Here is a 14,645-nt window from a genome sequence, read left to right on the forward strand (position 1 = left end):
GTACGTTGTACCTTTAAAAGAGAACGGGTTAAATTAATGGTAACATAGAGATGTTACTAGCTGTTGTACAAAAATCTCCCTTCATGACATAACCTGTTGTGTAATACAAACAAAATCTGCTAATAATACCTATTATTGTATTTAAAACGATCTAAACGGTCGGAAGGAAAAACAGAGGGTGTAAAGTAAAAGACATAACAAAAGTATATTTTATTGAATAACTATACATTTATAATCAACGTATTTTGAGACAGCCAAGGATAAGCTATAAATTGTATATGATTGAACATGCAATGATACAAGACTTACTAGATACAAATCTTACTAGAAAATTATAAAATATTGAGATCCAGTTTTAATCATTTCTACATTTTATCAAATGACTGTGGATGGTACTAACAGTAATGAGCAAGTTATTCTTGTAACGGGTGGCTATGATCATACTATCAAAATATGGCAACCTCACACAGGAGTTTGCCAACGAACTGCAGAACACACAGATTCGGTAATCTTCTGATATTTATGGAAATATCACGTGTATATTTTGTCTAAAATTTGTTTCTTCTAATACTTTGATATTTTTAGCAAGTCAATGCTTTAGACATAACTCCAGATAAATATCTAATAGCTGCTGCCGGATATCAACATATAAGGATGTATGACTTGGTTTCGAACAATCCAAATCCAATTATTAATTATGAAGGAGTGTCAAAGAATATTACAGGTTTAGGTTTCCAGGTATTTTATCATTACATTCTGCTGGTATCAATAATATACAAATTTGGAATTTTGTAAGATTATTCTTATAGTAATGTAATAGCATTTATTTTAAAATTATTAATATACTTTATTATATCTAGGAAGAGGGGAAATGGATGTATACTGGTGGTGAAGACTGTTCAGCACGGATTTGGGATCTCAGGCAAATACAAATAGGATTTAGATACCATGTTAATTGTTTGCTACAAAAAAAAAAATTTGGAAATAATAAATAAGTAATAATAATGACGATAATAATAATAAAAAGAATAACAAAAATGTTACAGGTCAAGTAGCTTTCAATGCCAACGAATATTCCAAGTGTCAGCTCCTGTAAACTGTGTTTGTCTGCATCCGAATCAAGCAGAACTTATTGTTGGTGATCAAAGCGGTGTTATACATTTGTGGGATTTACGTTCGGATCATAACGAACAATTGGTACGAAAAAGTGTAGAAAATAATTTGTTTTATTAGTAATGGCGACATGCCGATTTTGGTTGGCTTTAATTCCACGCTTATTTATTTAAATAATTGCTCTTCGTACGTAAAGATACCAGAAGCTGAAGCGTCTGTGCAAGACGTTGCGATTGATCAAGATGGTACATATATGGCAGCAGTGAACAACAAAGGCCACTGTTATATTTGGACACTTACCGGGGGTGTAGGCGATGAACCTACCCGTCTTAATCCTCGTCACAAACTTTCAGCACACAAACGTTACGCACTTCGATGCAAATTTAGCCCCGATTCTACGTAAGTATATTTCATCAAATACATAATATGATAATAAAATCATATAAAATTATGTACTATCTATTGTAACTCGTGGTCTCTTTTGATTAGACTTTTAGTGACTACATCTGCTGATCAGACTGCTCGAGTTTGGAAAACTACAGATTTCTCGGAAGTACAAGTACTTCAACATGAGGCAAAACGATGGGTCTGGGATGCTGCATTTAGTGCAGATTCACAATACATATTTACTGGTAATAACATACTTTCTTTTTTATTCTTTTGTTATCACGTTTTTTTGGATTTAATTTCAACATTTGACTTGATTTAGCTTCGTCCGATGGTGTTGCAAGATTGTGGAATGTATCAACAGGAGCAGTAGAGCGAGAATATCAGGGTCACCAAAAAGCAGTTACTGCTCTTGCATTTCGTGATGAAGTACTTTCCGTTCCTTAAACGAGCAGTATATTTGTTTAAATTTTTGAATAAAATATTGTTCTCATTTATATTTAATAATAAGGAGGAATGTCGTTTTAACTTATAATTTATATTGAACTATTTAATTTTCGTGCTTTGTTGTTTCTTTTATTTGTGCCTTTTCTTTCCGCTATTTTTCAATTATAGTTACTTCGACTTTATCATTTACGATTTTCCAATGTGTCCACTTCCATCTTCTGATCTTAGAATTTGCACATTTTCAAGCGTATACATAAATCACAACATTACCTTTAAGTAACTACGTAACATTAATTTTATCTTTAAATATAATAATAAGTATGATAATGAAGATAAAATTGTAATTATAATCCAAGAAATAAAGCATAAGAGAAAATTACTTTCTCATGATTCCAATTTTGGAAAATTTTGTTTGTTGTTTGTTTGTTGGTTGTGTGTGTGTGTGTGTGTGCGCTCGCGCGCGCGCGCGTGTGTGTACATATTATATATATAATATGTGTTAATATATATAATATATATATATTATTCTCCTTTTAGCTATTGGAACCTGCATTTTTGTGAGTTTACTCTTAGTAATTATACTTTAAGTACTTTAAATGAAAGGCAACTTTTCTACTTCACCCATTTCTGTGAAAGTTTCATTGTCCATTGTATAACTTAACATGAACTTTAATGATACCGTTTCCTACAAAACAGATTATATCAGGTTAAATAAAGTCAGTGAATATTTTAAATACAAAAGAAATATTTTCATTGTTTTACCTTGGTAGGATTTGCAATTAGCATAATTTGAGTAATTGCTGATGGAGGCAAGAATGGATTATGACCAGGCAATCCTGTTCCAGAAGGTGGCTGTAGTCTACATTTACATTTCTAAAACGGAAAAATATTTTCAGTTTCAAATGTTAGCAATTTAATTAATTGAATTGTAATGATTTGCTAGTTGTATGAACAATAACAACGACGAAAAGTAATTAGATGAATATTAAAAACATACTTTTGGCACCACTGCTTGAAACAAGTAATTGGTAAGTGGCTTCAAATTCTTACTCATTGTCGTAATCACTACGACAAACACATCTTGCCTTGGATTGTCTCGAGCAAAATGAAGCACAACAGATATACCATTCTTCTCTTCAATTACTGTCATAGGCGGATTAATACCTATTGAATAAACAATAAAACGAACAGTTTTATTTTAACCGTTACTAACGTGTCTCATTAATTATCGGGCATTGAATAAGAGGTATAACATCGTACTCTGTCTTTAGGCAAAGATATAATGTACTTTTATGATAATATCAATAGACACAAAAGAACAGGAAACAACAATTTACCTGGTTTAATATCTTGAAGGCTAATGTTAATGTCTGTCAATGGTTTAATCTCCGGTTCGGGACTAACTGAGTTTTCCGTCGACGGTATTATTGAAGCAGCATCCCATACACTTGATGGATTGTTACATCGGTTCGTTTCTATCTTCTCATTATTCGCATTAGATTCGATGGTTTGAGGATTTGTATCATCGTGAGATGGAATGTTATCGCTTGACTTAAGATGAATATCAGACAGTTTGTCGTTTTTTACACTTGTAGTATCCGACAAATTAGGAAAATGTGAAGAACTGCCGCTACGAGGGAAGGTCGTTGAAACGTTTGAAAGGTTTGATATTTGGTGAACGATTTATATTTTGTTTACTATTTTTTGTAGTTTGTTTACTACTACTACTACTAAATGCCGTAATTGTATATAATGGAACTAATTAAAAAGTATAAGTACGTTTTACCAACCTTCCTAACTTTACACGTGAATTCGATACTATGCCTGATAAGCTTTGTTTAAGCAAAGACTCTCCCAATTCGTTCAATTCCTCCAGTGCTTTTGCTTTACTGTCAATTTTCTTTTCAGATGTGTTGATTAATTCATCTGAAAATGGAACGTTACTCACCATTTGTTCGTTTATTTAATCGATCAAATTCATTATTAAAAACGCTCAATTTTTTCAATATATCAGCGTTATTCAATCGATAGAGCATATGTGTCGGATATTTTACATTCACGGACCTTTCTTATTTTTAGGTAAAACATTAATTGGCTGCATGACTGATTCGATCATTAAGAGATTTGCGTCAGAAACCGAAGAGATTTCTGAATCTTCAGACTTCCCTAGTGAACTGAAGATATCTCCTAAAACTTCCATATCTGACTGATGATTTGTGGTCATTGCGTTTACACCATCACTTTTAAGAGGAACATTCTCCATTGGAGAAGATAAATCTAATAAATACGGACTGATATCGGAGTCTATTTTAGGCTTCACACATTTACCATGAACTATAATAGCAGTGTACTTCTCAAATACTTGTTCCAATTCATCACTTGCAGCAAGTACATCACCTATTAGATTATTTAAACATGATACGGCTTTAAAATTCGGACTAATAATTATAACGTAAGTTTTTACATTTTATGCTCAAGTTATTAAGATGATATTAGTAAAAGTTGAATGAAGAAATGATTTTTTAATAGACAAAGAAAGTAATTCTCGTATTCGTTAAATTTCTTTAAACGAATTTTGATAAAATACTTACTAAGCATTCCTTCGTTATCTTGGGTTTCATTTGCTAATCTGAGCACAATTGGTTTTAATCGTTCGCAAGCCTGATATAATTCTTTCATTAATTCAAGATCTTCCGTACTAGTTTCATTACAGTTATACGAATCTAACATTTCTGATAATAATTTTGCATTGTTATGAACAGATTCTAGCTCCATTATCCTACGTGAATTTAATTGTACTCTTCTTTCATCCTATAAAATAGTAGTTGATATATTTTGCAAAACTACTATTTTACAATTTTTCAAATACATATTACACTTACCTCTCTCACCATAGTTTTAATTAATCTATTTGCAGCTTGTAAATCATCAGGATTTTTACTTTGCAATAATTTCTGCAGCAATTTAGATTTCTCTTCATCATCAAATATCGTACTCTTAGTTTTCAATGCTTTCAATCCTTCCTCTTGAGTATTATTTAAAGACACGGAATCATCCTGAATACATGTACAATTTTCACATCTTAAGAAAAGATTGAAAAAAAGGAGACTGAACTCTCTGTCAAAAATAATATATGGAACTCACTTCTATAACACCCTGCTTTTTTAACATTTCATAGGCTTCTTTAATTTTTAATTCTTTTGGATACTCCCTTGTCCATGTATGTAACAACTGTAATACTTTTTGGCGCACCATGGCTGGCGTTTTACCGCCTAGATACTTTGGTGAAACTAAACGAATCATTTCATTTAAGAAACGAAATTTACCAACTTCTGCGTGAAAAGACGGCCCACATCTATTCATACATGTATCTAGTAACTGTAAAAGTAATTAAAAACCAAAAACAACATATAAGAATGATAAAACTTGTAATTGTGCAATATGTATGTTGGTTTACTACCAGAGATTTTCTTTTAATTTAAATTTATATTCAAAAAGTATCAAATATTAAACAATAAGCAATAAATCAAATAAAACAATAAAAATAAAATGACTTTTACTTCCTATATGTATACATATATGCATACATATATACAGGTTTTCTTTAGAATAACTTTAAATAAATAAAGTAACATGAAATGAAATAATTTTACATCTGAATTTGTTATGCAACAGAAATTTGACAAAGAAACTTACAGCAAGAGCTTGAAGTGCTTCAGTCTCGTTAGATGATTGAATACGCAGTGCTAATAATTTAGTGCCAATTTGAATACCTTCTGCTTCTTTGGTGAGCATCACACAGAATGCTTCGGTTGCAGCTATATCAGGTTTTTGATTTTGGGGATTTGTTACCCTTTCTACAAAAAGATAAGAAAGAAGGAAAAAATAAAAGAAGAGAAAAAGATATATTTAATAAATTAACCACAACTGGATATCTATAAAATGGACAGTCTTTGTTACTATAGACATTTCTAGACAATAAATAAATATGTGGTATTTTAACTTACGTATCAGGGCTTCTAAACTTGTTGTAACAACAACATCCATTTCTATAATTTCCTTTAAATTTCTTTAAATTCACGCGTTTTAGGTTACATGTGTTTATTTGATAGATAATACGAACAAAGATTTGAAAGATACCATTTTGAGCTTTTCCTCGCAAACAGCAATACTCTTAAAATTAAATATAATATTTCTTGATATGAGAGATTCCACATTTACAATTGTTATCTTATTATATTTTGGTTTTTCTGCTATAGTTACTTCAAAATATTAAAAAAAAAAATAGTATTTCATTAAGTCTAGAGAAGTCTTAGAGACAAACAGCTGTTCGTAGTGTAAAGTATAATTCACTGTGGAATTCTATTCGTAGTTCTTCTAAAACTGACATGAGAGGCGCTTTAATAAATGTTGCTTCGTTGCACGCAATATCGAAAACGAAAAGACATTTCAATCGAGAATTCTCGAATCTTGTTGTCCAGTATGTACGTACGTACTTGCACGATAGAAAAAATAGGAAAGACCTATAATAATTAAAATAAAATATAACATTACGAATTCTTCATAAATGTTCATTACAGTTTCATCATACATAGAGTTTCATCGTGTTCGTGAGTAATGAAATGGTTGATTGGCCCTCGATTAATATGCATGTACAGGGTGGTCCAGGTAAATGAGATTACTTAAATATTTACCTTATTTGTTATATCGTTGTATGGAAAAATTTGTCAGGAAAAAGTTACATTATTTCAGGAACCATATATAACGTTGGAAATAGTTTTCTCTCATGATCATTTCTTTTTTACAGGATTTTAAGGTCATCAATATTCTTTTAAGTAGAACCTTATATTTATTTTCCGATATTTTTGTAAAGCATGAAAAAGCAAATTCAGTTATCTTAATAATTATATCGTTATCATCACTTAATCTTGAAATATCTGCGCCTGAAATATACATAATATAATACATATTTTATTATGTCCAATCGACAGGTGGTAAAATGAAAAAATCCAAATTTTTCGGCTCCTAGGAAGAATTTTGTAATTTCGGGGAGAGCTCAAATGAAAGTTTAGAACGTAAGGAATTAATCGAGATTAGTTTTATTTAAATATTCTCCCTGGTTTCTTAGTCATAAGGTACGATCGTGGGTTAGTATTGACATTAATCAAATTTATTAATATGTGGTTTTTTCTTTTTAATTAATAATAGTCGTGTTAGATAATAAGACAAACATGAGAAAACCATTGAGAAACTCATAAGATTATATCTAGAATTTATTTAAATTCTGATTCTCTTCTTACATAACCTATCATGTTTAATCTAATATTTGTAGTTTCAAGAAATTATTAAAGATTCTTGTTCGTGTCAATTTTGTAAAGATATTTTTTACTTTACTTGATATGTATATTTCATAAATATTATTGCAATGAAATTAGAAGAACGTTGTAATGATGATAAAAACATTAGTGATGATCATTCCCTCAGAATCTGAAGCAGAGAAACTAGGAAGGCCAAGCAGAAGATCTATAAAAATGAAACATATAAAAATGCATATAGAAGAAGAAGAATTTGAAGATGATGAGCTTCCTGATGCAAAAAGTGAAGCTGGTGGAAATGCCGGATGGGCAGATGCTATGCAAAAAATTCTACGAACAAAAAAGCCAAAACGTAGGAAAACAATAGTTTTATCAAAAGCAAAAAGGTTATACGATGTGAAAGATGAAAAAGATAAAGAAAAGTTGTCATTTGAAATTGAGAAAGAGGAAAGGGAAATAAAAACAGAGGAATTAGAAGAAGGAGACGCTAATGTTAAAAAACCACGAATAAAAGAAAGGAGGAAAGAAAAAAATTTAGGTATTAGAGTAAAACCAAGCATAACGGACAGAGAGCGTGAAAGGACATTGCAAAAGATTGCTACAAAGTAATTTAATTACTCTAAGGATAGAGGATGCAATTTTTTTGTTTATTTTAAATAAATAATCATTTTTTATTGTAGAGGTGTAGTACAACTATTCAATGCAGTTAAACAACAACAAGGTGAGATTAACAAAAAATTATCAGAAGCTGGACCGTTAGAAAGAAAACGCGATCAAGTATTGAAAAATATTGATAAGACTGCATTCTTGGATGTTCTTATGGGAGGAAGTAAAAGTATACCTGTAGATAATGATGTAAAAAATGAAACGCAAGAAAATGGAAAGCATAAAAAGAAGGTAAAGGTATTTCTTAGACAAGTGTTATTATTGTTAGCAAATATTTAATGTTGAGAAAACGATAATATGTATATATCTTATATAGAAGGAGAAAGAAATTTGGAATGTGCTGAGAGAAGATTTCGTAATGGGAACGAAATTGAAGGATTGGGATCGGGAAGACGTAGATGAAGATTCTTCGGCCCCCGAAGACGTAGATAGTGACAATTAAATTGTAAAAAAATATAAAATAATCATAAAAATGATTATTTGTCATGATGACGATTAAAGAGTATCCTTTAATTAAATTATTACGAGTAAAATTTTACCTCTATTTTAACATTTTCGGTTTCCTATTCTTTTTTTATTACCTATATATTTAGGAAAAAATACAGATTAAAAACAAAGTTTAAATTTTTTATTAAATACTTTATTTCATTAGTAGCTTTACTTTGATATCTTTTTTATCTATGCAACAACGGTAATAATGTGTTCAGTGTATAATTTTCATGTAACTTAGTGTATATTTATAACGCATATATGACTCTATGTAAAATCAATTTTCATTGTATCTTGTTTATGTCATATAAATACGACATGTGTGTGAGTATGTGTGCGTGGACAATAGTGCCACGTAGTATATTTTTGTAAAATATCAGTGTACATCTTATGCATTTATGCCACAGTTCTTTTAGAGTAGTAAGTTTAAACTCAATTCAGGAGATACATTTACATATACATAATCTGTACATAGGACCTGTACATAGGACATGTGTCCAACAGTTATTCTATACACATCTTACTTTTATGTATTCTATATTCATTGTTTTCTCGTGACACGTAAAAATATAAATTATGAGCTTGTTGCATCTAAGTTTGAATTTCAGAAATCGTTAACTGTATTGCGTTATATACTAAAATAATATAAAAAGCAAATATATAACAAGTAGTCTGTAGAATAGATTACTAATAATGCGTAAAAAATATTTGAATTCATTCACGACGGTCATTTACTTAACAATTACTGAACCTAGTGTGTAGATTAACCCTTGGACGGACTGAACCAACTTTTCCTCGTCTTTCTCCTCTCATTATTATGCCATAATTAAATTGATTGTACCTTTTTGTATATAAAATTATTTTCAGGACTTAAACAATTTGGTGATCCTCTTAGGTCAGTTGAATTATCTGTCCGCATTTTTCCATGCTTTTTTAAATGTTATAATTATCTTTTTGTGTACAAATAGACTTAAAACCCATCATAGTACATTTAGATTAAGAACTAACAAAAAAATATTTGATTCTGATAAATTAAATAATATTAATTTCAATTGTATAATAGATTTCTCTACTAAATTTCGAGCGCTCTTAGTACTGCGAACTTTATTATTTAAGATACGTTTCAAAGTAATTAATTTCCATGAAAATAAACTGTTACATTAATAGAATATGTTTCCACTTTTATTATAAGCTTTTTACAGAATGTAATTATCGACATATGCACCTTTGGTCAGAGAGTTTTCTACCTCCTATCGATTGTTATCATATATTTTCAGTGTTATATCTCACGTTATACCCGACTTTCGCGAATGTCTGCCAGTGCTCCAAAATTTCTAGTCTCTTCGTCAGAATAAACAGCCTCGCTTTCTAGCCTGTGCGACCTGCCGACAGCCTCGTCAGTGCTTTGATTTCTTATATAATATCCTATCGGATTAGATTCCATATTGTGATTGGTTTCATCCGTCTGGCCATTTTCGGAATGTATATTTCTTAGACTAGATTGATCTTCCTGATTTGCTTGTGCTCTCGACCTATCGTTTTCAGTTGCGTCGTTATACCAGTTTTGCGGCGTTATACCAGTGTGGCTATTGTTGCAATCGTCGGAACGTGATATCCGGACGAAAACTACTCCAGTCTCTTGGTTATCTCTCTGTGAATTTTCTATGTTATTTCTACTTTCTTCGCTAGTTCTCGACATGCTTCGAACAAGATTTCTTGTATTCATTAACTCATTTGCCGACGTTATATTCCTCGATACTTGATCGGTATTATTTGGGATCACTCTTTCGTTGTTTCGAATGTTATTATCGGACAAGCAATAATTTCCATTATTCGACAACGTATCGCTTTGTCGTTCGCTTACATTTCCGTTCACGTTATAAAACGAAGTTTCATCTTGATAAGTTCTAAGAGTCTCAAAGTTCGCATTACTAAATACTCGTGGTACCATCTCCTGACTCAACCGGTATAATTCTAATTCGTTATCGACGTAATAGCTATCAAGTGGATTGCTAATGATGGATGGATTTCTCGAGACGGTCCTTCGTGGGAAGCTTTGACTCGAGAAATTCGTTACGGTCGCATAAGGGTATGCTATTGTATTCATCGGATTGCTTAGTATATGCGGACAACCATCTAAACTTTGCATTTCAATTTCTTCTTTGCCATCGTGACGATAACCGTGCATATCTATCTCATGAGGAAGATTGGCAAACCTAAAGATAGAATTATCAAATCTATTAAAGAAGAAATTATCGCAAATATCTTTAGAATCAAAACTGACCTGTGTAGTAAGATATCGGAATACGATGGCGGCATATCCGACTCTTCTTTACCATAGATACTCTCGTAAGTTGGTGGTGGAAAACACCCAACGGATCCTAAGCTATCTTTGCTTGACGTTTCTGCATCCATCTCAAGTATACTACCTTGGCTGTTTTGTAGCTGATGTCGAATTATGCCTCGCGGATTTCTTTGAGCACGTAGTACGCTATCACCTAGTTCCACCAAATCTAAACCTGTTCCGACAAATAACATTTAAGAACATTTAGAGTAACTAACATTTTCGTCTTCGAATCGTTGATATTCTACAACTTGAAAGAAAAGGAGAAGAAGAAGAAAGGAGCACCGAAGTTTAGTATATATTAGCAATCTTACCAGTTGGATCGGTTTGAAACTGCGTGAAGATCGTACCATCCACAACGAGCATCCTACCGTGTGGCAAGAGAATAATCGTTGGTGTTGCTACCATAGTTTGATCGTTATTGCTAAATCGTGAATCTGGCTCTGGATCTTCGAGTTGGCAGCAACAATGTCGTCTGCACAATGATCTGCAGAACGGTGCGCCCCAACAGCAATAAGCGAATATAAAGCAGAGCACAGCTAGCATCACCAAAAAAGTGACTACCCCTTGGCGTTGTTGAGCGGCTGTGAGGACCGGACCTTCGCCGCCGCCGCCGAGACCGATGCCGAATCCTAACCCAGCGCTGTTGCTCATCTCCCCTGTAATCGTCATTCCCTTCTTAAATATTTTCGATTAGTTAGTATCATCGACTCATACATAAATGACTCATACAATAATTTGAATCAACTTCTTTACTTCCTTATTTTATCCTATATTTAGATACTTTACCCTGTTGTGAATTCTCTGTATTTAGTTATTTTATGCGCTAATATGTTATATAAAAGAAATCCAAGTTCAGGTATTATTCTCTCGCGGCGAGCTCCGCTTCCGTCTATTGGACACGTTTTGCAGGAACAATCGGACATTAATCGCAAACATTTTCCCTTTCGCGCGATAAATGTATTTCAATCCGCAATGCGGAGTAAATAGCGATACTAACGCATCTGTTCTTGGCAATAATCCAATTTTGTGCGATGAATTTTAATGCAAGCAAAATTTTATCGCCGTTTACCGAACATTTTATTACATTATTTGAAAAATTAATTGGACATTTTCCATCGCTGCTGCAATGTTTTTAGCATGCCCACATTGACTCACGTTGATTCCATCAAAATTGATCTTTTCCTTTCGTTTGCCTTCTCTTATTCTATTAATTAACGCTATAAATTATTTTTACGTAGATACATTTTACATATTAACTGTTATACATCGTTGTCACGGAGTTCGATGAAGAGAGAAATGATCGTACTGTACGGTAATGGTAATGGTAATGGTAATGAAGCTACCTGAAGCGCATCAATTATAACACGTGCGAGAAACAACTTTGAACGTTGGAACGCTCTCTCTTACGCTTTACGCTAACAGAATATGTTTCGTTATCTGTCGGGAAGTAAAGTAAGGTGAAAGTGAGAAGAGTGCGGTAATCTTGACATATTACAGCCGACGATAGTGGGTCAGTAATTCCAATCGTACCTAGGTTCATAGATTACTTGGAAAGTGTCGGAATATTACGTACGTTTTCTGATACAGAGAAAGTGGTAATCTGGTAATTGTTGTAGCTAAACTTCGGAACTGCGGTTTCTTCATTAGCAAAATGCAAATATATTTCATGATGTTTTCGTTCAATTATTCAACTTGAAACGCATCGTTTCAATTTGCGATGTGTTATATTTAATAAATTGATTTTCTTGCATAACAGATACATGTATCATAAATATATGTACGTAGTAGTATCCTTTGAAACAATCTTCGTTTCTTTCTCTTACCACAAGTTTCAAGTTCCTTTTATTTCAAATCAATTATATGTAAAATCGATTAGGTAAACGTGTAATTAAATATAAAAAATTCATTTACCTTGGGTAGTAATGTTGTACAGCCAAGTCGCCCCCGTGGTGGACACAGACTTCGTAATTTTGCGCGATCCGTACACCACGAAAATAATCTTCTTAAATTTCGCAGAAAAATATTCTTTTCTCCCCTTCAACGATTTTTAAACACAAAATGATTATGTCGACAGCCGTTGCCCGTAACGTATCGCATTGCGCGATTTAAAGTTTTTACATAAACTAACAACAATCCAAGTAACGTACACACAATTTAAGTGGTACGTTAGTTACTTATCGTTGACACGACAACATAATAATTCCATTAACGATCTCATTTCTCTTTTCTATCTCTTAATAAATTGTTATATTTTCGCGGCAAATTTGCTCCTTTTGAAATTTATCGCGAAATATTACGCGGTCAAGATTATTAATTTACATTGGAACCAGTTTGAAGCTCGTTGTCAATGACATTGGAGGAAACGATGACGGTGTTATATTATATCGCGGACTCGATGATCCTCGCGACGAGTTCGCAGGAGAATCTCTTCACGAAGGCATCTAGCGTGAAGTCGAACAACGTAAGTACACTGTCATCATGGAGATACTCTTGACCCATTTTAATATCTCCCCACTTAACATCAACCTGCTGCTTTTCGCCTTCGATGCCTCTATTTTTCAATTAGGAACGTCCGCTGGCCAATACATTTCGTTTCTTATTTCTTAGCCGTGTTCCCTCCTCACGACCTAAGTTCCGACGCTTAGGTCCTATTGTCGTATCTCATCACGACATTTCCTCGTCACGTACTTTCGTTAGCGCCGTTTCTTTTTCTTCCTCTTTTTTCTCCTCTGTTATCTTCGTTTTGTTTTAGTCAGCTGTATACTGTAACAAGATTGAATTTCATCGATTGAAAATTCAAGTTTCCTGAAACGTCTGCCGATCGATTTCATCAGACGCAGTACGGTTTTTATATAGCAGAGCGACGAATTCGAGAATTCTTTTAGCTATGTCGTGTTCAAGTCAAACGGTATTTACTCGTGCGGCAAATTTTGCATAACACTCGATGACATATGATATACATTTCAATTTAATTAACGCTCTTATCTGCGAACAATATTCGTTTCATTCATTTCACGTTTGACATATTTTCATCTGAAACCTTTGCAAGGATGCAGGCATTCCATTTAATTGTTAAATCGAATCGTTGACATCCCTTTCCGTTGACTTTGACGTCATCGATTGCAGATGAAGGCGCGCCATATTATTTACAATTTACCGAATGTCCAGCTGAACAAATTGTAAAGTACAAATTATATAACACAAAAAGAAAAAAAAATATTATTTACTGTCGATGCATTGTGCATTCACACAATAACCTTTTAAAATATTTCTTTTCTCTACACCGTATAATTTTCATGTAATATCTAGAAACGTCACTAATATACGTATATTTCTAAATCGAATTCATTTAATTGTTTGTAAAATCAGATCGAACTAATTAGCAATTCTTCGAGATTGAGATTAATCAATTACAAGTTAAATGCAAATATAATACTTGTTTGTAATAATATATTTGAACAATGTCGTAGTCATGATTCACGCACATTATTATTGCACATTATTGTCACACTGAAAGATAAAACTGTGTACATGTGATAATATGTAGTAAATTCGAGGAGTAAGTTTCACGCTACATAATCACTTTTAGTCTCAACAATATTTGCATAATATTTGCATCACGATTTATAACTATTGATCTATACAAAGTAACACAGTAACGTTTGAACTTTTGACTTCTTTTAAATCTTCGTTTCGTCGAAAGAATAACGATTATAAAAACGGTAGTATTTATTCGTTGTATGTACCTTAATATGTGGGTTATATCCGGTATATGAGGCCAGTGTGTCGAATGCGTTACTACTTTACTACCCTCGAACTTCTCCGTTGCTTGTGGGGCGCAGCACCTTCTCACGACCCCTTGAGACCACTGGCTTACGATT

General features: G+C 32.7%; 5 protein-coding genes across 11 annotated transcripts in view; 3 read left to right on the plus strand and 2 right to left on the minus strand.

Annotated features, from left to right (window-relative positions):
• Window positions 1–78: 78 nt before the first annotated feature.
• On the minus strand, window positions 79–6,290 carry Gga (ADP-ribosylation factor-binding protein Gga). The gene is made up of 11 exons (XM_069126079.1): window positions 5,955–6,290; window positions 5,644–5,804; window positions 5,092–5,325; window positions 4,830–5,003; window positions 4,539–4,758; window positions 4,012–4,344; window positions 3,738–3,873; window positions 3,285–3,577; window positions 2,945–3,111; window positions 2,710–2,820; window positions 79–2,632 (listed from the first exon to the last, which is right to left on the minus strand). Exons 1-11 carry the CDS (start codon window positions 5,992–5,994, stop codon window positions 2,540–2,542), a joined length of 1,962 nt encoding a protein of 653 aa, XP_068982180.1. The 5' UTR covers window positions 5,995–6,290; the 3' UTR covers window positions 79–2,539.
• Window positions 370–2,062, plus strand: Lst8 (MTOR associated protein, LST8). Its single transcript, XM_069126104.1, has 7 exons — window positions 370–505; window positions 586–738; window positions 861–922; window positions 1,047–1,197; window positions 1,310–1,512; window positions 1,603–1,745; window positions 1,823–2,062. Exons 1-7 carry the CDS (start codon window positions 380–382, stop codon window positions 1,945–1,947), a joined length of 963 nt encoding a protein of 320 aa, XP_068982205.1. The 5' UTR covers window positions 370–379; the 3' UTR covers window positions 1,948–2,062.
• A 4-nt stretch (window positions 6,291–6,294) lies between the features above and the next one.
• Window positions 6,295–8,398, plus strand: LOC138186326 (RRP15-like protein). Of its 5 annotated transcripts, none has more exons than XM_069126113.1 (6): window positions 6,295–6,435; window positions 6,528–6,615; window positions 6,939–7,082; window positions 7,432–7,867; window positions 7,943–8,159; window positions 8,245–8,398. In XM_069126113.1, the coding sequence occupies exons 4-6, from the start codon at window positions 7,479–7,481 to the stop codon at window positions 8,368–8,370; spliced, it is 732 nt and encodes a 243-aa protein (XP_068982214.1). In that variant the 5' UTR covers window positions 6,295–6,435; window positions 6,528–6,615; window positions 6,939–7,082; window positions 7,432–7,478; the 3' UTR covers window positions 8,371–8,398. The 5 variants fall into 5 exon arrangements, with proteins under 5 accessions (XP_068982214.1, XP_068982216.1, XP_068982211.1 ...); XM_069126115.1 differs by having other exon boundaries at window positions 6,298–6,431; window positions 6,939–7,094; XM_069126110.1 differs by having other exon boundaries at window positions 6,298–6,431.
• A 191-nt stretch (window positions 8,399–8,589) lies between these two features.
• On the minus strand, window positions 8,590–14,638 carry LOC138186313 (uncharacterized). Of its 3 annotated transcripts, XM_069126082.1 has the most exons (5): window positions 12,676–13,011; window positions 12,338–12,603; window positions 11,076–11,420; window positions 10,702–10,936; window positions 8,590–10,633 (listed from the first exon to the last, which is right to left on the minus strand). In XM_069126082.1, the coding sequence occupies exons 3-5, from the start codon at window positions 11,413–11,415 to the stop codon at window positions 9,709–9,711; spliced, it is 1,500 nt and encodes a 499-aa protein (XP_068982183.1). In that variant the 5' UTR covers window positions 11,416–11,420; window positions 12,338–12,603; window positions 12,676–13,011; the 3' UTR covers window positions 8,590–9,708. The 3 variants fall into 3 exon arrangements, with proteins under 3 accessions (XP_068982183.1, XP_068982184.1, XP_068982181.1); XM_069126083.1 differs by lacking the exons at window positions 12,338–12,603; window positions 12,676–13,011 and adding an exon at window positions 14,511–14,638; XM_069126080.1 differs by lacking the exon at window positions 12,338–12,603.
• The window catches only part of pnut (septin 7-like protein pnut), a 46,649-nt gene continuing 45,093 nt past the window's right edge, over window positions 13,090–14,645 (plus strand). The window contains exon 1 of the mRNA XM_069126075.1: window positions 13,090–13,225. Coding sequence (XP_068982176.1) covers window positions 13,112–13,225 — 114 coding nt within the window. The 5' untranslated portion in view covers window positions 13,090–13,111. The remainder of the gene's footprint in view (window positions 13,226–14,645) is intronic.

Source organism: Bombus flavifrons, chromosome 13 (assembly GCF_040668555.2).
Source record: "Bombus flavifrons isolate JBK064 chromosome 13, iyBomFlav1_principal, whole genome shotgun sequence".
Classification (NCBI taxonomy): Eukaryota; Metazoa; Arthropoda; class Insecta; order Hymenoptera; family Apidae; genus Bombus; species Bombus flavifrons.